Below are 21,846 nucleotides of genomic sequence, written 5' to 3'. Positions count from 1 at the left end.
CCCTGCAGCGTATGGGGCTGCGTAGGGGCAGATGGTCAAAGTACCCATAATGACCCCTGTAATCACTGCCGAAAACACCTACAATGGGCATGTGAGCGTCTGAACTGGACGTTGGATCAGTGGAAGAAGGTGGCCTGGTCCGATGAGTCCCGTTTTCTTTTGCGTCCCGTGGACGCCTGTATATGTGTGCACCGTTTCCCTTGGGAAGTGATGGCAACAGGATGCAATGTGGGAAGACAACAAGCCGGTAGATGGAGTGTGATCCTCTACGCAATGTTTTGCTTGGAAACCCTGTGTCCGTGCATTCATGTGGATGTCAGTTTTGACACATGCCACCTAAACATCGTTGCAGACCATGTACAGCCCTTCATGGCAGTGGTATTCCCTGATGGTAGTGGCCTCTTTCAGCAGGATAATGCGCCCTGCCACACTAAACACATTGTTCGGGAATGGTTTGAGGAACATGAACATGAAGAGTTCAAGGTGTTGTCCTGGCCTCCACATTTCCCAGATCTCAGTCAGATTAAACATCTGTGGGATGTGCTGGACCAACAAGTCCACTACCCAACTGATTTCCTCCCTCCAAGTTGTCCCTGTCCTTATCCAGCTGGCCACGTTTCTGACCTGTTTTAGGTTTTTTAGACTCTGGACACAGCCCACATGCCTTTTTTAATTATTCCAATTTGTACTCTTAAAATGTTCACCTGGCAAAGCCAGAAGAGGACTGGTCACCCATCCAGGCCTGGTTCCTGTCTATGTTTCTTCCAAAATGTCTGCCCCTTTTAGGGAGTTTTTCTTAGCCACTATTGTTGCACTATTGTTGATTTTCGAATTTGATTATAGGATCTGCTGCTAATGTCTTGGTGCCGGATACCACAAGACACCTTCAGTGGTCTTTTAGAATTCATGCCTCGGCAGGTCAGGAATTTGAATTTGATGCTAGCAACACTATTAATTTTTTTTGTATATTTTAGGAGTGAGAACAAATAGTTGAATTGTCAACATTTCTACAAGGATGGCATTTATCAAAAAATTAATCTTATTTTAGAAAGTTACAAAATAAATCTGTAATACTGATTGATTCACTTGACGGCAGTAATGAGGGGTTATTTCTTATAGACTAAATAAATCTGGCTAACGGCCAAGTACAGGAAATGATCATGGTTTGCGAAAGCATACCTGTGCATCTCTGCAACATCTGTACCTGTTGAAGGGTTTTCTCAGCAACAGGCCTGATAGTCAACAGACTACGTAAGCCTACTCGTCTAATCCCAGAGTACATGGACATGCTAATTTTTTGAAACAAGAATAAATTATCATAATAATATGGACATTGCCTAATTCTTTACATTTTTGTTAAGATCTTGCATCTATGGATACGCTAGCCTGATTTTGTTTGGTTTTTATACATTCATTTCATATAATGTATTCCTATTAAGCTTCCCTCCAATTATCTTTTTTTATTCACTGGAACTTGAATGCATCGGTAGGTTTGTTTGATTTAATGCAGACTGAATCGTAACTCTGTTAGTTTATATATTGTGTTGTTTCGTTTGAAAGTTATATTTTAAGGGACTGTATGTAAAAAAGAGCTGGCTAATCTAATACATTTTGTATTTTGTTGTTATGGCCCAAAAACATTGACACAAAGATGTTAGCTAATGTGAGGCAATTCATACATATCTCTGCGTTAATTCATGGGAGACAATGCAATTTTTTTAATGATGTTTATAGTTAATTTGCAATTGTAATTAATGGAAAAGCTTGTAACAATAATTTGTAATAAATAATTTGTAATAATATACTAACAACTTGACAGGCCTAAGCATTTGGTTATTAGGTTATTTGCTGCTGTTATGGCATTTCGAATCAATGTCTCCCGAGTAAAAGTATGTATAGCCTAATTGTTTATACTAAAATGTTATTGAGGTTGTTAACAACATTTTTTAAATATAAAGTTGAGGTTATTGCATAGCATATTACAATTGACATTCATTTTCTTTCATTTAGTACCTCTCTTTTTGGCATGAGTGAGTGGGGTCGACTATTCAACGACAAATGCTGGGAATTGTCAATAGGGATAACTTTGTATAAATTGTGCAGTGTTAATGGTGCATTCACAGATGTGCAAGTCACCCATGCCATGTGTACTAATGCACCCCCATACCATCACGAAAGCTGGCGGTTGAGCAGTGCGCTGATAACAGGCCTGATGGTCCCTTTCTTATTTAGTTTGTAGGATGTGGTGTCCATGATTCCCAAAAATAATTACAAATGTTGATTGGTCAGACCACAGGATAGTTTTGCACATCGCCTCAGTCCATGTTAAATTAGCCTGGGCCCAGAGAAGGCAGCAGCAGTTTGATGATTCTCTGCACAGAGTAGAATTTTGACGCCTAACTTCAACCTGAAATACTTTGAAAAGTATTTATTTTTAATGTTCTCTCATTAGATTTGAGGTCAATTCATTCTTGCGCTGTTGATGTGTGCAACTGTAGGAGAAAGAGTCTACATTTAAGTAAGCACATTATCCAAGTGAATCAATTAAACCAGGAAACTGAGCCAATAGTCAAAGAATATAGATTAGTAGGAAAGAACCAACGAGTCTGCATCATCACACATACACAAACATCCATCCATCCATCTTCTCCCGCTTATCCGGGGCCGGGTCGCGGGGGCAGCAGTCTAAGCAGGGATGCCCAGACTTCCCTCTCCCCAGACACTTCCTCTAGCTCTTCCGGGGGGACACCGAGGCGTTCCCAGGCCAGCCGGGAGACATAGTCCCTCCAGCGTGTCCTAGGTCTTCCCCGGGGTCTCCTCCGGACAACAGACAAACAATAAAGGTCACAGCCGAGGAAACTGGCTCTAATAATTTCACACACATCATTACATTCCAAAAAAACAATCATTAGAACAAAAAAGTAAAGACCAGAACATATGTGATACAAAGCTAGTGCCCTTGTTATTTGGGTTTAGCTAGTTCTCTCAAACGTTTTATATCCAGAGGCCACTAGAGCTCAACCCAAACCACTTTCGGTTAGCCATGTACACAGAATATCAACTTTACATGACTTTAACAGTCCCTCTAAGCAATACTAATACTTACAGTGCATTCATATTCAGGACCCTTTTTATATAAATGATTCTAACTCATTCACACGTTTTTCATATTTTAGTAGAGGATTGTGACATTAGAGGATTAGAAAACTCATTATTCAGCGTTACCTGTCGTATTATATCTTCTAAAGTGAGTGTGTAGTTCGGTCGCAGTAACAAAGATTTTCCTAGAAAAAGGTTTTGTTTGTTTCTTAAAGACTGATTTGGTTTAACACAAACGTGACATACATCCACAGATTTCAATTAGGTTTTATTTGGCAATTTTGCTGCCATCTTCACTTAGCTAGCTACTGTTGCCCTGAAGGCATTATTCTCATGAGCACCTGTATAAGCCCCTCCCAAGCAATGAATTTGATTGGATTACTGTGTTTTGAGACATTACTGTGGGGGGTGTACATTCATCTTGGGGTGGATGTGCTTAGACATGCCCCCTCATTTCAAAATGCACCCTCAGTCATGTCATCCTGGCGCTGGCCCTGTGGCAACTTATGTAAATGTGATATTTCTGGGTTCTTTTACTCATATAAAACATTGTGAAAAAGCTGTTTTTGCTTTGTCATTATGGAGTATTGTTTGTAGATTGATGAGTAAAAATTTCAATTCATTCAGTTGTAGAATAAGACTGTAATGTAACAACATGTGGAAAAACTGATGGGGTCTGGATACTTTCTGAATGCACTGCACATATCTATGATTGGGTGTAAATATACATAAGCATTTACATGTCTTGTTATTGTACATACTTTATTAGGGTGGAATTAGACCTTCACAATAAAGCCTTGTGAAATATGTTTTGAAAATGGATGAATGAAAAAAACATGTCTTTGTCACTAACCAGTATGGACATGGGTTGTTATTCTATTCACTGTAAATGCAAGGCATTCTGGGAAATATGCAAATAAGGTTTACACCAAGCAGTGAGTTAATAACATTTTCAGTGTCTGTATGGGTCCATATTTTCAGTTTAAAGGTAACATGGTTGATTTAACACTTGGGAATTAGCTGTGCACAAACCAAGAAAGATAGGAAGAAAGAAAGAGGAATAGAGAGAATATAGATAGAGGGAGAGGAACAGAGAGAATGCGACAGAGAGAAAAGAGAAAGGGAGATCCTGGATAGTTATGTCTGGTTAGTTTTCATTAGTGAGCTTGCTGTCCTGGGTTTTAGTCTGATGGCTGAATTCCTGTGAGTCTCTGGATGAGCTCCTTTGATCTGAAAGCAGCCTGATATTTAAGCGAGTCACTCTAATAGGATTGTGTATGTGCTATGCGTGTTATGCCCACGCGTGTGTTTCCATACCCTTAGAAAGCTGAGCACTCTCAATATTCATGTAAATATCTTATAAGTATGTTTACTATGTTTTATTGTTATTATTTGAATAATTATACACCGATCAGCCATAATATTATGACCACCTGCCTAATGTTGTGTAGGTCCCCCTTTTGCTGCCAAAACAGCCCTGACCCGTTGAGCCATGGACTCCACTAGACCTCTGAAGGTGTGCTGTGGTATCTGGCACCAAGACGTTAGCAGCAGATCCTTGTAAGTCCTGTAAGTTGCGAGGTGGGGCCTCCAGGGATCAGACTTTTTCACCCAGCACATCCCACAGATGCTCGAATGGATTGAGATCTGGGGAATTTGGAGGCCAAGTCAACACCTTGAACTCATTGTTGTGTTTCTCATACCATTCCTGAAACATTTTTGCTTTGTGGCAGGGCGCATTATCCTGCTGAAAGAGGCCAGTGCCATCAGGGAATACCGTTGCCATGAAAGGGTGCACATGGTCTGCAGCAATGCTTAGGTAGTTGGTACATGTCAAAGTAACATCCACATGAATGGCAGGACTCAAGGTTTCCCAGCAGAACATTGACCAAAGCATCACAGTGCCCCTCCCGGCTTACCTTCTTCCCATAGTGCATCCTGGTGCCATGAGTTCTCCAGATAAGCAACGCAAACGTACCCGGCCATCCACATGATGTAAAAGGAAATCTGATTCATCTGACCAGGCCGCCTTCTTCCATTGTTCCGTGTTCCCGTTCTGATGCTCACATGCCCATTGTAGGCGCTTTCAGCAGTGGACAGGGGTCAACATGGGCACCCTGACTGGTCTGGTGCGTAACAAACTGTGATGCACTGTGTGTTCTGACACCTTTTTTATTAGCACCAGCATTAACTATTTCAGCAATTTGAGCTACAGTTGCTCGTCTGTTGGATCGGACCACATGGGCCAGCCTTCGCTCCCCAAGTGCATCAGTGAGCCTTGGCCGCCCATGTCACTGGTTCACCACTTTTTCTTCCTTGGACCACTTTTGATAGGTACTGACCACTGCAGACTGGGAACACCTAACAATGGCTGCAGTTTTGGAGATGCTCTGCCCTAGTTGTCTAGCCATCACAATTTGTCCCTTGTAAAAGTGGTTCAGATCCTTACGCTTGCCCATTTTTCCTTTTTCTAACAAATCAACTTTGAGGACAGAATGTTCAATTACTGCCTAATACAGTGGGGCAAAAAAGTATTTAGTCAGCCACCAATTGTGCTCCCACTTGTAGGATTTTTTATGAATTTATTGGTAAATTATGGTGGAAAATAAGTATTTGGTCAATAACAAAAGTTCATCGCAATACTTTGTTAAATACCCTTTGTTGGCAATGACAGAGGTCAAACATCTTCACAAGGTTTTCACACACTGTTGCTGGTATTTTGGCCCATTCCTCCATGCAGATCTCCTCTAGAACAGGGATGTTCTGGGGCTTTCACTGGGCAACACAGACTTTCAACTCCCTCCAAAGATTTTCTATGGGGTTGAGATCTGGTGACTGGCTAGGCCACTCCAGGACCTTGAAATGCTTCTTACGAAGCCACTCCTTCGTTGCCCGGGTGGTGTGTTTGGGATCATTGTCATGCTGAAAGACCCAGACACGTTTCATCTTCAATGCCCTTGCTGATGGAAGGAGGTTTTCACTTAAAATCTCATGATACATGGCCCCATTCATTCTTTCCTTTACACGGATCAGTCGTCCTGGTCCCTTTGCAGAAAAACAGCCCCAAAGCGTGATGTTTCCACCCCCATGCTTTGTAATTCATTATAAACAATTACATTTTTCATTTTCAGATTATGGATTGTTTGTGTTGATCAATTTCAAAAACTCCTTATTACATCAATTTTTATTACATGTTTTAACATAGTAATATGTGGAAAAGTCTAACGGGGGCAAATACCTTTCCTGCAGATTCACATCCTGACCAGCGATACTTAAAAGAATTAAAAGAATATGTGACTGCAACAATAGTTCACAGGTAAAGGCAGTGTCCATGTTAGGGCAATATCTTTCATCAGTGTAATTTGGGTTGAAAAAAGGGTTGAATAATAATGCAAGAAACAAACTGCAGTTTATTATTTTCTTTCTGACTAACTTTTCCCAACATGCAACCATTGTCACCTCATAATAATATAATAATCTTATTGTCAGTGTCTTAAACTTTCATCAGAGCAACATTTTATATATATTATTTTTAATTCTTTAAAGGGAGATAATTGATCAGGGGTGTGAACACATTTGCAAGGTGCTATATGCAGTCCAGTACATTAATTCCAATTGTGCAATCTTCTGCTAATTTCATAACTTGAAAGTAATGGAAAACATAATGACATTGGATTTAAATTCTGAGTTGATGAACAGTTTAGAATTATTATTTGCTTTAAGATTAAGCTTAAAACTTCAGTGAATGTATAATACACTCACCTAAAGGATTATTAGGAACACCATTCTAATATTGTGTTTGACCCCCTTTCACCTTCAGAACTGCCTTAATTCTACGTGGCATTGATTCAACAAGGTGCTGAAAGCATTCTTTAGAAATGTTGGCCCATATTGATAGGATAGCATCTTGCAGTTGATGGAGATTTGTGGGATGCACATTCAGGGCACGAAGCTCCCGTTCTACCACATCCCAAAGATGCTCTATTGGGTTGAGATCTGGTGACTGTGGGGGCCATTTCAGTACAGTGAACTCATTGTCATGTTCAAGCAACCAATTTGAAATGATTCAAGCTTTGTGACATGGTGCATTATCGTGCTGGAAGTAGCCATCAGAGGATGGGTACATGGTGCTCATAAAGGGATGGACATGGTCAGAAACAATGCTCAGGTAGGCTGTGGCATTTAAACAATGCCCAATTGGCACTAAAGGGCCTAAAGTGTGCCAAGAAAACATCCCCCACACCATTACACCACCACCACCAGCCGGCACCGTGGTAACAAGGCATGATGGATCCATGTTCTCATTCTATTTATGCCAAATTCTGACTCTACCATCTGAATGTCTCAACAGAAATCGAGACTCATCAGACCAGGCAACATTCTTCCAGTCTTGAGCTCGTGCAAATTGTAGCCTCTTTTTCCTATTTGTAGTGGAGATGAGTGGTACCTGGTGGGGTCTTCTGCTGTTGTAGCCCACATGGCTTCACAAATGCTTTGCTGCATACCTCGGTTTTAACAAGTGGTTATTTCAGTCAAAGTTGCTCTTCTATCAGCTTGAATCAGTCAGCCCATTCTCCTCTGACCTCTAGCATCAACAAGGCATTTTCGCCCATAGGACTGCCGCATACTGGATGTTTTTCCCTTTTCACACCATTCTTTGTAAACCCTAGAAATGGTTGTGAGTGAAAATACCAGTAACTGAGCAGATTGTGAAATACTCAGACCGGCCCATCTGGCACCAACAACCATGCCACGCTCAAAATTGCTAAAATCACCTTTCTTTCGCATTCTGACATTCAGTTTGGAGTTCAGGAGATTGTCATGAACAGGACCACACCCCAAATGCATTTTAGCAACTGCCATGTGGTTGGTTGATTAGATAATTGCTTTAATGAGAAATTTAACAGGTGTTCCTAATAATCCTTTAGGTGAGTGTATTTTAGTCTAATTTGCTAATATATGGTTTAGAGAGAGATCTGGTACATTTAAGTATTTTTTATACAAGATACATTGGGAAATACATGCCTTCCCTGATTTTCTCAATAATGGTGCCAAAACATTGAAAGGAACCAGGATGCCTGGCACTAGTTCATTTTCCCATTTAACTTTAGCGCGTTCAGCCGGCAACTGTAAACACAATCGTACCATGACACTTCTGATTCCAGTTCCAGATGAAAGGGGGCCACAAAACAGCTATAATGCGATGACCACGAAGTGTGTGTGGTGTATATGTGTGTGCTGTGTTGGTAAATGTGTTCATGTTGTGTCTTGATGATGATGTGCAGAGGGTGGGTGGTTAGGATGAATGTTGTGTGTGTGCATGTATTCAATACTAAAAATATTATTTTCTGTTGACATTGCTAATCTTTCATTTGGCTCCTTTGTTTAACAAACTTTGGCTTCAGGGTAGAAGCTGTATAAAGTCCTGGTGGTTACAGACTGGATGTACTAATATGGCACTCATTGCCTGCCATGCAATTGGATAGAGAATAGTCTGAATAGGTCATTTAGTTTTTTCAGGGCCTTCCTCTGACACTGTCTGTTGTTGAGGACTTAGAAGCCTGGGATTTTGGTCCCTGTGATGAATTAGACGTTCAGACTACCCTCTGAAGTGTGTTGCGATGGGGGACGGTGCAGTTTTCGTACCACGCAGTGATTCAGCCTGTCAAGATGTTCTGAAGAACTGTTTGATGATGTTGGGGCCCCATGTGAAATTATTTCTGCCTCCAAAGGGGGAAGGGGCTCTGATGCGCTCTCTTCACAATTGTCTTGTGAGTGTGGATCATGTTAGTTTCTTCTCACCACACAGCCAGTTCCCTCGTCGCTCAGCTGTCTTATTGCCGTCACTGATCAGACCTACCCCCTCTGTGTTGTCAACTAACTTGATTATGGTGTTGGAGTCGCATGCAGCCATTTCTGTGTGTGTGTATTTGTTTGTGCAAGAATGTGTGTGTGTGTGTAAATTATTTATGTCACCAGTGAGAATAAGAATTTGAACTCCCGAATAGCTTGTCTGCACTGCCACCTTCTGGATATGCAGAAGTATGACACTTTGTAGCCATATGGTTTGTGCATTAATCCCTTTTAATTTCAGTGTTTTATTTTTCATAATGAACAGGGTGCAGAGTGTTCCACATAGTTTAGTTTTTTGACAAATTCACACAACAGGTTAGAGTTAGATAGAGTTGCTAATGAAATAAGGTTACAAACAGTGTATTTATACCGATCAGCCATAACATGCCCACTGACAGGTGAAGTGATCTTGGCAGCATATATTAGATATATTAGGCAGCAAGTGCATTCTGTCCACAAAGTTGATGTGTTAGAAGCAGGAAATATGGCCAAGAGTAAGGATCAGAGCAGCTTTGACAAGGGCCAAATTGTGATGGCTATATGACTGGGTCAGAGCATCTCCAAAACTACAGCCCAAAACTACAGACTGGGTGTTCCCAGTCTGCAGTGGTCAGTACCTATCAAAAGCAGTCCAAGGAAGGAAAAGCGGTGAACCGATGACAGGGTCATGGGCGTCCAAGGCTCCATGATGCACTTGGGGAGCGAAGGCTAGCCTGAGTGGTCCAATCCAACAGACAAGCTACTGTAGCTGAAAAAGTTAATGCTGGTACTGATAGAAAGGTGTCAGAACCCACAGTGCATCGCAGTTTGTTGTGTATGGGGCTGAGTAGCCGCAGACCAGTCAGGGTGCCCATGTTGACCCCTGTACCACTGCTGAAAGTGCCTACAATGCGCACGTGAGCATCAGAACTGGACCACGGAGCAATTGAAGAAGGTGGCCTGGTCTGATGAATCACGTTTACTTTTACATCATGTGGATGGCCGGGTGCGTGTTTGTCCCTTATCAGGAGAACACATGGCACCAGGATGCATTATGGGAAGGAGGCAAACCAGCAGAGGCAGTGTGATTCTTTGGGCAATGTTCTGCTGAGAAACCGTTGCCATTCATATGGATGTTACTGTCACACATACCACCTACCTATGCATTGTTGCAGACCATGTGCACCCTTTCATGACAACGGTATTCCCTGATGGTATTGGTCTCTTTCAGCAGGATAATATGCCCTGCCACAAAGCAAAAATGGTTCAGGAATGGTTTGAGAAATACAACAATGAGTTCACAGTGTTGACTTGGCCTCCAAATTCAATGGGTAGATGTTGTGGAAAATGTATTCAGTAACACATCCTTATTTTTCCATCATTCTGCAAATCCAGTGTATTAAATTGACTGTTTTAGCCTTGTCCTAATTTGGCTTTAGACTGTTCATGGTTGCCGCGGATAGGAGAAGACTTAGGTCAGCATGCTCTGTTCTTAGAAGTGATTATGGCCACAACCGAAGGCGCCAGGCCTCAAACCTATCTTTTTTATAGTCCAGCTACAGATGGCTCCAAGGTGAAGTTGCCTGTGTCTCCATTCGGGCAGGACAGATACAAGGAGGTCTGTTAACTCTGACCTAGAACTATGGTTGCCATGACAGTGTAGGGTCATATCTTGTTTTCCTATTAGTATGAAGACTTCTTGTAGAATGAGAGATAATATTTTGGGAGCTGACAAGGAGGGGTATAAAGAGGTGAAAGCAATAATGGATGAACAGAACAACTGTTATGTGTCAGGCTCGAATTGAAATGAGGAGCAGAAAGATGAATTCGTACTGATGACGGATATTTAATAATTCCAAAATGGCGTAGCCCAACAATGCTCTAGCAGGCGAGACAATAACACACAAAGACCAGGGGAGCAGAGGGAACATATATACTGGAGGGACTGGTTGAAAATGAGGACCAGGTGCACTAATCGAGACAACAGATGAAATGAACTGATGAGGTGGTTTCAGAAGGCCAGTGACGTCGACCGCTGCGGGTGGAGGAGGGGGAGGAGAGGCCTGCCCGCTGCATGTGGAGGAGGGGGAGGAGAGGCCTGCCCGCTGCATGTGGAGGAGGGGGAGGAGAGGCCTGCCCGCTGCAGGTGGAGGAGGGGGAGGAGAGGCCTGCCCGCTGCATGTGGAGGAGGGGGAGGAGAGGCCTGCCCGCTGCATGTGGAGGAGGGGGAGGAGAGGCCTGCCCGCTGCAGGTAGAGGAGGGGGAGGAGAGGCCTGCCCGCTGCAGGTGGAGGAGGGGGAGGAGAGGCCTGCCCGCTGCATGTGGAGGAGGGGGAGGAGAGGCCTGCCCGCTGCATGTGGAGGAGGGGGAGGAGAGGCCTGCCCGCTGCAGGTAGAGGAGGGGGAGGAGAGGCCTGCCCGCTGCAGGTGGAGGAGGGGGAGGAGAGGCAGCAGAGGGCGCAGTCGTGCCTCCGAGGAGGGGTCTTGGAGCAGGCCGATCAGGCGACGGCGATGGAGCCAAGACGTCCTTCACCGGGACCCAGCTCCGCTCCTCCAGGCTGTACCCCTCCACTACACAAGGTACTGGAGGCCCGCCGCCTGGCGCCTCGAGTCAATGATGGAGCAGAAGGAGTACGCCGGGGCCCCCTCGATGTCCGGGGGGGGCTCCCGCACCTCACACCCCTGAAGGGGACCAGCCACCACCGGCCTGAGGTTGTACGGCATCACTAAATACTCATAATGGCCAGAGGTGGTGCTGAAGGCTGTCTTCAATACGCACCAGGGGAGACCCATAGGGAGTGCGGCTCCGTCAATGAAGTTTATCACGCATTCCCCTGGTCTGTGTGGTGGTAATACAGTGGCCTTAGCCTTGGAAAAAAACACGGCCAAGTCCATGTATTCGGGGGGAATTGGCACGGCGGGAGCACTGTCTGGACTTTCCACCGTGGTCGAGCCAATGGAAACACCCAAACACCTACCTTGACATTTCCGCGACCACCCCAAAAGACCCTGACTAGACCAAGAAATGACGGGGTCATGGAGTGACAACCAGGGGAAACCCAACAGGACAGGGAACGTGGGAGAGTTGATGAGGTGGAAGGAGAGGGTTAAACTATGCCGGCTGCCATTGACCATAAGGAGAGGGATAGTGCATTGGGTGACCAAACCCGACCCTAGTGGCCGGTTGTCCAAAGCTCTAACGGGTAGGGCGGTGGTAAGGACGGGGAATGTGCAAACGTAGAGCGAAGGACTTATCAATTAAGTTCCCAGCAGCGCCCATATCTACCAGTGCCTTTCACTGGGAAAGCAATGGAAACTCAACAGGAACGGTGCATAAGGAGAGGGGAGAGGCAAGGGGCGAATGGGCATGAATTACCTGGGGTGATGCGGAAGTGCCGTGCCTGTCGTCTCTCGACTCTGGGGTAGTGTGGTGCGGCGGAACGGCCTTGTCTCCTTTTGGAAGCACTCCACACCTGTCCTCCCCAACCTCTGCCCAGGAGCGCAGCTGCCCCAGGTCCATGGGGACAGCGGTATCCAGTTGTTGGGGTGGAACGGGCGGGCCTCTTCTGGGACATCCTCGGGCAGCCAGCAGATTGTCGAAACGGATAGAGAGGGTCTCTGCTGGCTCAGCTCTTGGCGCTGTACCATTTTTAAAGCGCTGTCCATCGCGGCGCCTAGGCTGGCCAGCATGGATGAGTGTTCCTTCACTAACTCCGCAACACCGGCCTCACCTCCGGCTCCTTTGTGCTCTATATCAAATTGTGGTGTGTTATTCTGTCAGGCTCGAATGGAAATGAGGAACAGAAAGAAGAAGTCGTGTTGATGACGGTTATTTAATAATTCCAAAATGGCGTAGCCCAACAATGCTTTAGGAGGCGAGACAATAACACACAAAGACCAGGGGAGCAGAGGGAACATATATACTGGAGGGACTGGTTGAAAATGAGGACCAGGTGTGCTAAACAAGACAACAGGTGAGATGAATAGATGAGATGGGCGGTGGTGTCAGAAGGCCAGTGACGTCGACCGCTGGAGCCTGCCCGCTGCAGGAGGAGGAGAGGCAGCAGAGGGCGCAGTCTTCACATTTTGATGCTACTCTGTACTTGTACTCAGTCTCTGTTTGGACGATTGTTCCTGTGGATCCATGAAATTAAACTGAAATAATCAACTGTTATACAACAGACTGTCAAGTCTCTTTTCATAATAAATAGTGAACATTTTCCATCTTCCACCCCAGATGGGACTTTAATATCTTCACGACAATGGTGTTTGTTTTTCAGTAAATTACGTGCACAATAGAGGTAAGAGAAACCTTTTGAAATTTCGCAGTAGTTCATATCAGTCTGTTTTGGGAGTTGAATTGTTGGCACCGGAGAGGGGAGTGACGAAGTCCGATTTGTGTATGCAAAATAACAGTTGATTATGGATGTACATGTTTTATTATTGTCTTGTCATAATGTTGTAAACTTTTATTTATATAACATTTAGAAAAACTCCTATACATGGGGAAATCCAACTGTTTCTGACAGGTATGCAACTCCTGATACTCCAGAGAAATACTCGGTCAAGGGTGTAGGACTTTGGGGACACATTACTCCCCTTGGTGGGTTGCTGTAGCGGTGATTGACAAATCCCTATGTGCCAAGCCAAGGCTGGTCCCAAATTAGGAATCATTGGTAAATTTTAATCTGTTACATCCAAGAGACCCTATGTTGAGGATACCCAAGAACCACCGTAGCATTTAGGTGAGGGGCTAAAAGAAAATCTTGACGCTGTTTACAGATGTTTAAATGGCCGGCATTGAATGGGTGTTTGAATGAGTGAACGAGTGAAGAATGTTTGGAAGTTTGTAAGTTTACAAGAGTATACATGCTCAATAAAGTGAGTGATTGGGCTGTGTTTCTATTATAATTTGCCCGACCATACTTGTGTGTGACCGAAAGGACAAGATCCCGGATACAGGCGGCCGAAATGAGCTTTCTCCGCAGGGTGGCTGGGCGTTCCCTTAGAGATAGGGTGAGAAGCTCGGTCACCCGGGAGGAGCTCGAAGTAGAGCTGCTGCTCCTCCACATCGAGAGGGGTCAGCTGAGGTGGCTTGGGCATCTGTTTCGGATGCCTCCGGAACGCCTTCCAGGGAAGGTGTTCCGGTCCCGTCCCACCGGGAGGAGACCCCGGGGAAGACCTAGGACACGCTGGAGGGACTATGTCTCCCGGCTGGCCTGGGAACGCCTCGGTGTCCCCCCCGGAAGAGCTGGAGGAAGTGTCTGGGGAGAGGGAAATCTGGGCATCCCTGCTTAGACTGCTGCCCCCGCGACCCGGCCCCGGATGAAGCGGAAGAAGAAGATACTTGTGTGTTATTACAATTGCACCACCATAATTGTGTTTTCTGATTTGTGTTCTGATGAGAATCAGTAGCCACAGGCATATGCCATAAATCCTCTAGTTAGATTATAAACAATTGACTATAACCCATTGACTTTGTTCAACGTTTTTTGTTGTTATTACATAAGGAAATAGCCAGACATTTTAAATTAAAAGGTGAGGTCATGGCTCCCTGTTCTTCTTTGGCGCTTTCTAGTGTTTGTTTGAGGGAAGTACAGCATAACCAGTGTTTTAGAACTGAAATGACAAAATGACTGACTAGGTTGTACTTCACGAATGCTTTATCGATCAATGACATTCCCTATAACCTCCAAATGTGCAATGGGGCGGCTGTTGCCATACATACGCAATATATGCTGGTGATTTTCACCCAGAACACATCATTTTTATTGTTTTTTCAAATTAGGAAGAAATTCAGGCTGTTTTTGGTTGTGTTTTTTCAGATCTTTCTTTTGGGTAACGTTAGGCAAGAAACATTGGCTATTTGGCCCCTCTTATCAACGGGAATTGGTGGCATACATTACAGGATGGTGTGAAATGACAAAATACAGCGTTAACCTTTTCCCACCACAAGGCACCTTTGATCCTGAGGTACACAGAGCCATATCCTGCAAGTGCCATGAACCAGGTCTATTCAATAAAATAAAAAATACAAAAATGTGGCTACCTCTAGCTGAATGGAGGGAGGAAGCTAAGGGGGCTAACACACAAGGAGCCATGTTATCCCCAGAAGATGAACTAGCCTGGGTATCACTAGCTTTGGGGAAGCCCGTTAATGACCCAACCTCCTTCTCCCTTTGCTGACCAGCTTTGAGTTCTATGCCTTTCGCTCCTAACTTCCTGCCTCCACCAGCATTTTCTGGCTTATCAACACCTATAGATGCAGCAGCAGACTCCAGCCACAGGGAGGCCACGGGTAAGGATTTCACACTCCTAACCATTAGTGTTGTGCTCGAACAAACCAACCCACTTCAAAAGTCATTTCAACAGCATCATTACATTGTTCCTCAGCCAATGGTAAACTACCAACAGCAACCAATAAAGTATTTCCAAAATCCAAGACCTCCTCCGGGACAGCAGATATAAAATGGTTCAGGAATGGTTTGAGGAACACAACAATGAGCTCAAGTTGTTGACTTGGCCTCCAAATTCCATGTCTCAACGTGGAGTCCATGCCTTGACGGGTCAAGGCTGTTTTGGTGGCAGAAGGGGGACCTACACAATATTAGGCAGGTAGACATAATGTTATGGCTTATCGGTGTACATCTGTATTTAAATTGTTTTGTTGTAAGTAATAACAGGATTAATAATGCACAGTTTAAAAGTGTCTGAATGAGGAGGAACCTCTGGACTTCGTATTGACACAAATCCTGGCTGGCATTCTTTTAGGCAACTAAGAAATCAATGTCTTAACAAGTTAGAGCAAAGGATCCATCAAAATAGTATTTGCAGTAAATGTCATTATCAATTAGTTGGTTCTACGTGATATCGAGCAATACTTCAGCCATTTTTAAAGCTGCTTGTTATAAAATTCTTAGCAATGTCTTACTTTTCTTTTTTCCTTCTTTGTTTACATCTGGGTGAATTTCAACTTACAAATGGCATTTTTCATTAAAGCAATTTAGAATATCACCTTTCAAATATAAGATTAAAACACCTTTGTAAAACATATTTTGCGATATGTAATTTAATAATCTTTATAATTTTTATTTTTGCACATGCTTTCTATTTCTTTTATTACTACTATCAAGTTGTTTTTAAGCGAACATTTGACAAGATTTAATATTTAATAAATAAAACACTTTCAAGCATCTATTTTTGGAATTTTTTCTTTTTTGATTAAACGCAACAATAATCAACATATTCATCGATAAACAAAACAATTGTATGTTGCAGCCCTGCTGGAAATATTCCTAATAGGTAGAAAGAGTGGGGATAGTGGTAATCTTGACAATATCGTCCCATATCAAGACTTTCATGTCTAGCGTAGATTTTTGAATCTCAGATAAATGTTTCGCTTTGTTATTTTTTTTGAGAATTGTCTTTTAAATGTAAAGTGGTTAGACTTATGATGGAACACAGCTATTAATGCACCAGCAGCAGTTGTATACGACATTGTCAATATGCCATTAATGCTAAAAGGAGTTATCTTGCCTTATTTATTCATTCGTCAAAGGCTTTTTTGACACAGTTGATCAAGCAGTCTAATTGGCCTTTGGCACAAGCACCTTGGAATAGTTTAAAAAGTAACTTTGTAGCAGAACCCAGGTTATATAATGATGGGTTAGACATATCAATTACCTAAAGTGTGTGAAGGGGTCTCTTAGAGTTCCTTAATATTTCCAGCATATACACATTTTCCCATACCATCCCCTTGGGGGCGCTAGTGGATGTTAGATCAGGCCCTGGGACATGGCTGGTTACACGCTTCCATGCGCTCTCCCTCTGAGCTTGGTTTTTATGTAAAGAATCAAATGTGTTGGCAACGTCTCCCCAAATGTCGGAGAGAAGGACAACTCTCTTTTCTTTAACTGGCTGTGTGCGTCACTAAGGGCCAATCAAGTCCCTGGGGGGTCTACAAACACACAGATACTCACACACACACATAAGTAGACACAGAAAAATACACACACTGATGCTCAAACAAATACGCAGAGAAACACTTACCAAAATCGACAAACACAATTTTGGGGTGTTTCAGATCTTGGATTTAACTATAGTGGTGTGAAGGGGTTCTTCTATTCAGTTATTGTCATGACTTAATGGTTAAAACCATCATGGTCAACAGGACATACTGGTCGGATACTGTGGGCTGGGTAACTAAGTCAGACACAGTGGTTCAAATGCCCCATTCGTTTAATGCAAGGTGCAATATGCCCACTATACTAGTTACTGAAATAATATATTTAACCCCCGTTAAATCTACACTGCTCAAAAGAATTAAGGGAACACTTAAATCACACATCGGGTCTCTGAAGGAAATATATTAAAGATCAAAATCTGTACATTGTGTAATTCGTTGAGAACAAAATGACGTAGCAACAGTCAATGGAAACCAAAATCACCAACTGATTGAGGGCTGGATTCAAACTCACACTGAAAATCTAAGTATACAGTTTAAATCACAGGCTGTTCCAATTCATAATGTGACTCAGTAGTGTGTATGGCCTCTTCGTGCCTGTTAGCACTCCCAACAATGTCTGGGCATGCTCCTGATGAGACGACGGATGGTGTCCTGGGGGAACTCCTCCCAGACTTAGATCAGGACATCAGTGATCTCCTGGACATTCTGTGGAGCTACTTGGCGGTGTCGGATGCACCGATACATAATGTCCCAGTCAATGGTATCAATGCCTTTGCCATCCAGGAACTGCCTACAAACTTTGGCCACAGAGAGGCTGGGCATTGTCCTACACAAGGAGGTACCCAGGGCCCACTGCACAAGCATAAGGTATGACAATGGGGTTGAGGATTTCATCCCGGTACCTAACACCAGTCAGGGTACCGTTGGCTAGCATGTGGAGCTCTGTGCGACCCTCCAAGTATATGTCTCCCCAGACCATTACTGCCTCATCGCCAAACCGGTCATGCTGTATAATGTTGCAGGCAGCATAACATTCACCACAGCGTCTCCAGACTCTTTCATGTCTGACACATGTGCTCTGTGTGAACCTGCTCTCATCTGTGAAGAGAACGGGTGCCAATGGCAGACCTGCCAATTCTGGTGTTCTTCGGTGAATGCCAATCAAGCCGCATGGTGCTGGGCTGTAAGCAGAAGTCCCACTAGAGGACATCGAGACCTCATGCCACCCTCATGGAGTCTGTTTCTGACAGTTTGGTCAGAAACATGCACACCAGTAACCTGCTGGAGGTCATTTTGTAGGGCCCTGGCAGTGCTCCTCCTGTTCTTACTTGCATAAAGGAGCAGATACCGGTCCTGCTGATGGATTGATGCCCTTCTACGGCCCTGTCCGTCTCTCCTCGTGTAACGGCCCGTGTACTGGTATCTCCTCCATGCTCTTGAGACAGCACTGGGAGACACAGGAAACCTTGCGACAGAAAATATGGCTGTGCCATCCTGGAAGAGCTGGACAACCTGTTCAACCTGAATGGGCTGCAGGTACTGCTTCATGCTACCTGTAGCAACAAGGACACTAGCAAAATGCAAAACTAGAGAAGAATCAGTCAGGAAGGATAAGGAGAGAGCAATTGTCTGTGGCCACCATTTGCTAAATCATTCCCTTTTTGGGGTTTTCTTTCTGTTGCCTCTCCAGTGCACCTTTTGACATTTTCATTTGCACCAAAACAGGTGACATTGATTCACAATTGCTCATGCTTCCTAACTGGACAGGTTATTATCCTTGAGGTTTAAATGACTTGGTGTTATACTCTGATCATTACGTGTTCCCTGTATTTTTTTGAGCAGTGTAATTAGTATACCCGAATCTTCACCTCTTCTCTGGCACTTGAATTAAAGTATTCAGTTACAAAATGCTGTGATAATAAATGTTCAAGTTTTCAACTTCCCCAATGTCTTCTGACCATCACCCCCCACTCTCTCCGTTTTCCCTTTCTTACTTTCTTCATCCGTCTCCTTCCCACAGAACTACAGTCGTCCCCCCGTGATGGCTCTAGCGGTGCCGGTGGCGGTGAGGTTTCTGCAGAGAGGCAACAGAGAGCTCAGCAGAAACATGTCCAGCTATCTCTCTCTGGCGGCCATCGCTAAGGCTGACCTACTGGCAGAGCACACAGACGCTATCACCTGCAGCGTGCTGGAAGGTAGGACAACACACACACACAAACAGACACACACAGATACTTTGTATTAAACTTCTAGTCAGTCATATTTAATCAGTTATAGAGTCAGACTGGCGTCTGTTGGGTTTCCATGCAGACCGCAAGCCACAAGGCAAGAAACGTAGTCATTTTCTACGCAGCCTTTGGCTCCCGTGTCTTATAATGTACCAACTACACACATACACGTTCACACACCAACCCACATCCACCAGGGTTCTCGGGCTCGACTTCCCCTCATCCCAAACTAATTTCAGCCCAGTTCATTCATAAGTCCCATTTTGTTGTCATTCAGCAGTGAATTGTCAAATCGAAGCCCATTTCCAAAGGAAGCTGTTGAACGAGCCGGATCAGCGTGTCATGTCTGACTTGTTCCTCGGGTCAAACAGAGCAGGGCGGCTTCCAGCATGACTGCGGGTCCTTGCTGAGGGATTACTCTCAAGAGGGCCTGGGATCTGGGGCTGGGGGTTACAGGTCCACCCTGTGGCTACGACAGCTGACTTATGTGGACAGGCTCACGCTCTAACTAGTACGGCTGACCGCCCTGGACAGATAAGGATCTCTCAGCAGCCCTGAGAATGTGTCTCTGTGTGTGCATGCCTGCTTTGGTAGAGGGCCAGCAGAGGTTTTCATAAGTCCCTAAGAGGCCCAATCGCATTTAGACTGTGTTTTTACAGATCCATATGAACGTTTGACTTAGACTACTTGGTTCAGGTCAGTCTGAGGACGCCAGTATGAAGCTAAAGAGAAACAGGGATCCCTGGACGCTAGACGTGGGGTGGTAGGAAGTGAAGCATTTTTCCGAGCAGTAGTCAACCTGATCTTAAACCTTTTCACGCCTGCATTTTCCTGGGGAACAGCTGGTTTTCATAATGACATTCTAGATAGGCAGTGACTTTGAAGATTAAGCTCAGCTAAAGCTCTGTTTCTACTAAAGCTGATTATTCCATAGTAAAACACAGTACATAGTTTTAAATCACAGACAGATACTAAATACATCCGCAATGACAAGAGTGGCCTCTTTGAGGTGGGAACAAGCTTAGGTGCCCAGGTCTCTTTTCCACTGTTTCTTAGGGGTCGTTACACGGCCTCTTTCTGGACCCCAGTTAGATCACCTCGTTAGCCTCTTAAACGCGGTTAGACTTTGTTAGTGGTTCCCCTTAGGGACCGTCATTAGTGTTGCTCGTTAGGGATCTGTTTGACCCCTAAGGCCGAAACAAACCGCAGAGTGGAGCCTGAGTGATTAACAGAGCTGTGTGGTAGTGTATTTATCTTCCATTTAACCAGAGAGGCAACACTGAGATTTTTGTTTATTTTTCCAAGTGATCCCTGGTCAAGAAAACAGCATAAATTGTAAAACGAAAGTCTTAATACAAAAGTCTGTAATGGTGCAAATGTTTCAGAGAGTTTTAAGAGATTCAGGTTTAAAAACAAACAACTTTTTTGTTCAGTAGCCCTACAATCTATAATGTAATATTCATAATCAGAATATAATAATTTCGTTTTAGTTCCTTCAGCAACGTGTTTCAAGATATTGGGGAAGGCACTCTTTCTCAGACTTGTTTTGGGGTCATTATATAAAAGCAATTTTTTAGATCTTAACTGGGAATGTCCTTGACTATGTCCAGCTTTGTGTATGTTGTCCTCAAACAGGTCTAATATTGCAATGCGAGAAACATCTGACAAGCCTTCCTGTTGTAGAAGGAAGGATTGATCCTCATGCATATGTTCATCAGACCCATTCTTGCCCCCCTATCCACTTCAACCTTCATGCAACCCATCTTATGAAAACAAGCAGTGTGGGTTAACTGTTTGTTTATCCTGTAAATGATCCTAGATTAGTGGAGCATGTGTGTGTGGGTTTGTTTCACATTCAACATGCTATGCTAACATTTCCACACACGTTATCACGTTGTTTTGGTACTCTTACCTCAGGCAGGTTCCTTATTTGTCACTGGCAAGCACCTGGTGTGTTGCTCACACTGCTCTCATCTTCTCACCACAACACTAATTGCATAACCAGTTATGGGTTTGCTCAGGGGTGTGATACGATTTTTGAAAGGATAAATAGTTTTCTTAAACATTTTCAACAATACGTTAAGTTCTTCCAACCTTATTGTGTTCTGGCATATTCCTTGTTTGTGAAATGGACTCAATGATTCACCTGGGTTCTTTGACCGGGGCTTATGCATCTACATCGGTCATATTGTGCCAGATCACTCACCCGGAGCCAATGCAGTGTCACTGTTGCCCTTGTGGGGCTCAGTTGTGTTGTGGCAGCTGAGGAACTTCCTGCCTTCGGGGGTCAGACAGCCATTCCCCAGGCTCGAGTATTTTCACTGCTACGTTTCAAAGCCAAGGGGTGGAGGTGACAGGCCAGTCTAACATGAAAGCCCACACACGCTCACATAATAGTGTATTGAGAAAGGGCTCCCCAGGTTTAAACTGCCATGATTAGAAGTCTACTGTTTGCTTAGTTTAAGGTGCTTGCTTCTAAAGCATATACAGCGTATGAATAGGTAAATCACTGAACAATATTATCAGAGCTTTTCAGGCATTTGTATTTTCTTTTAAATTGTTAAAAAATAAACGTGTGTGCGCTCCGCCACTCCTGTGGAACTTTGCGAAGGTGTGGGAGGACTGAAGAGAAGTGGATAAAGAGTGAGAGAGGACGGCAGCAAAAAGGTTGAAGGAGGGAGATGAAGAGGGGACAGGAATTGATGAGAGTATGTGAGAGAAT

At 44.0% G+C, this 21,846-nt stretch overlaps 1 protein-coding gene across 1 annotated transcript in view; it reads left to right on the top strand.

The window, feature by feature from the left end:
• The window catches only part of veph1 (ventricular zone expressed PH domain-containing 1), a 167,046-nt gene that overhangs the window by 22,673 nt on the left and 122,527 nt on the right, over nucleotides 1–21,846 (top strand). The window contains exon 4 of the mRNA XM_010899975.3: nucleotides 18,917–19,091. Coding sequence (XP_010898277.2) covers nucleotides 18,917–19,091 — 175 coding nt within the window. The remainder of the gene's footprint in view (nucleotides 1–18,916; nucleotides 19,092–21,846) is intronic.

The sequence above is a fragment of the Esox lucius genome, chromosome 1 (genome assembly GCF_011004845.1).
Source record: "Esox lucius isolate fEsoLuc1 chromosome 1, fEsoLuc1.pri, whole genome shotgun sequence".
Lineage (NCBI taxonomy): Eukaryota > Metazoa > Chordata > Actinopteri > Esociformes > Esocidae > Esox > Esox lucius.
This window is presented reverse-complemented; position numbering and strand designations above follow the sequence as displayed.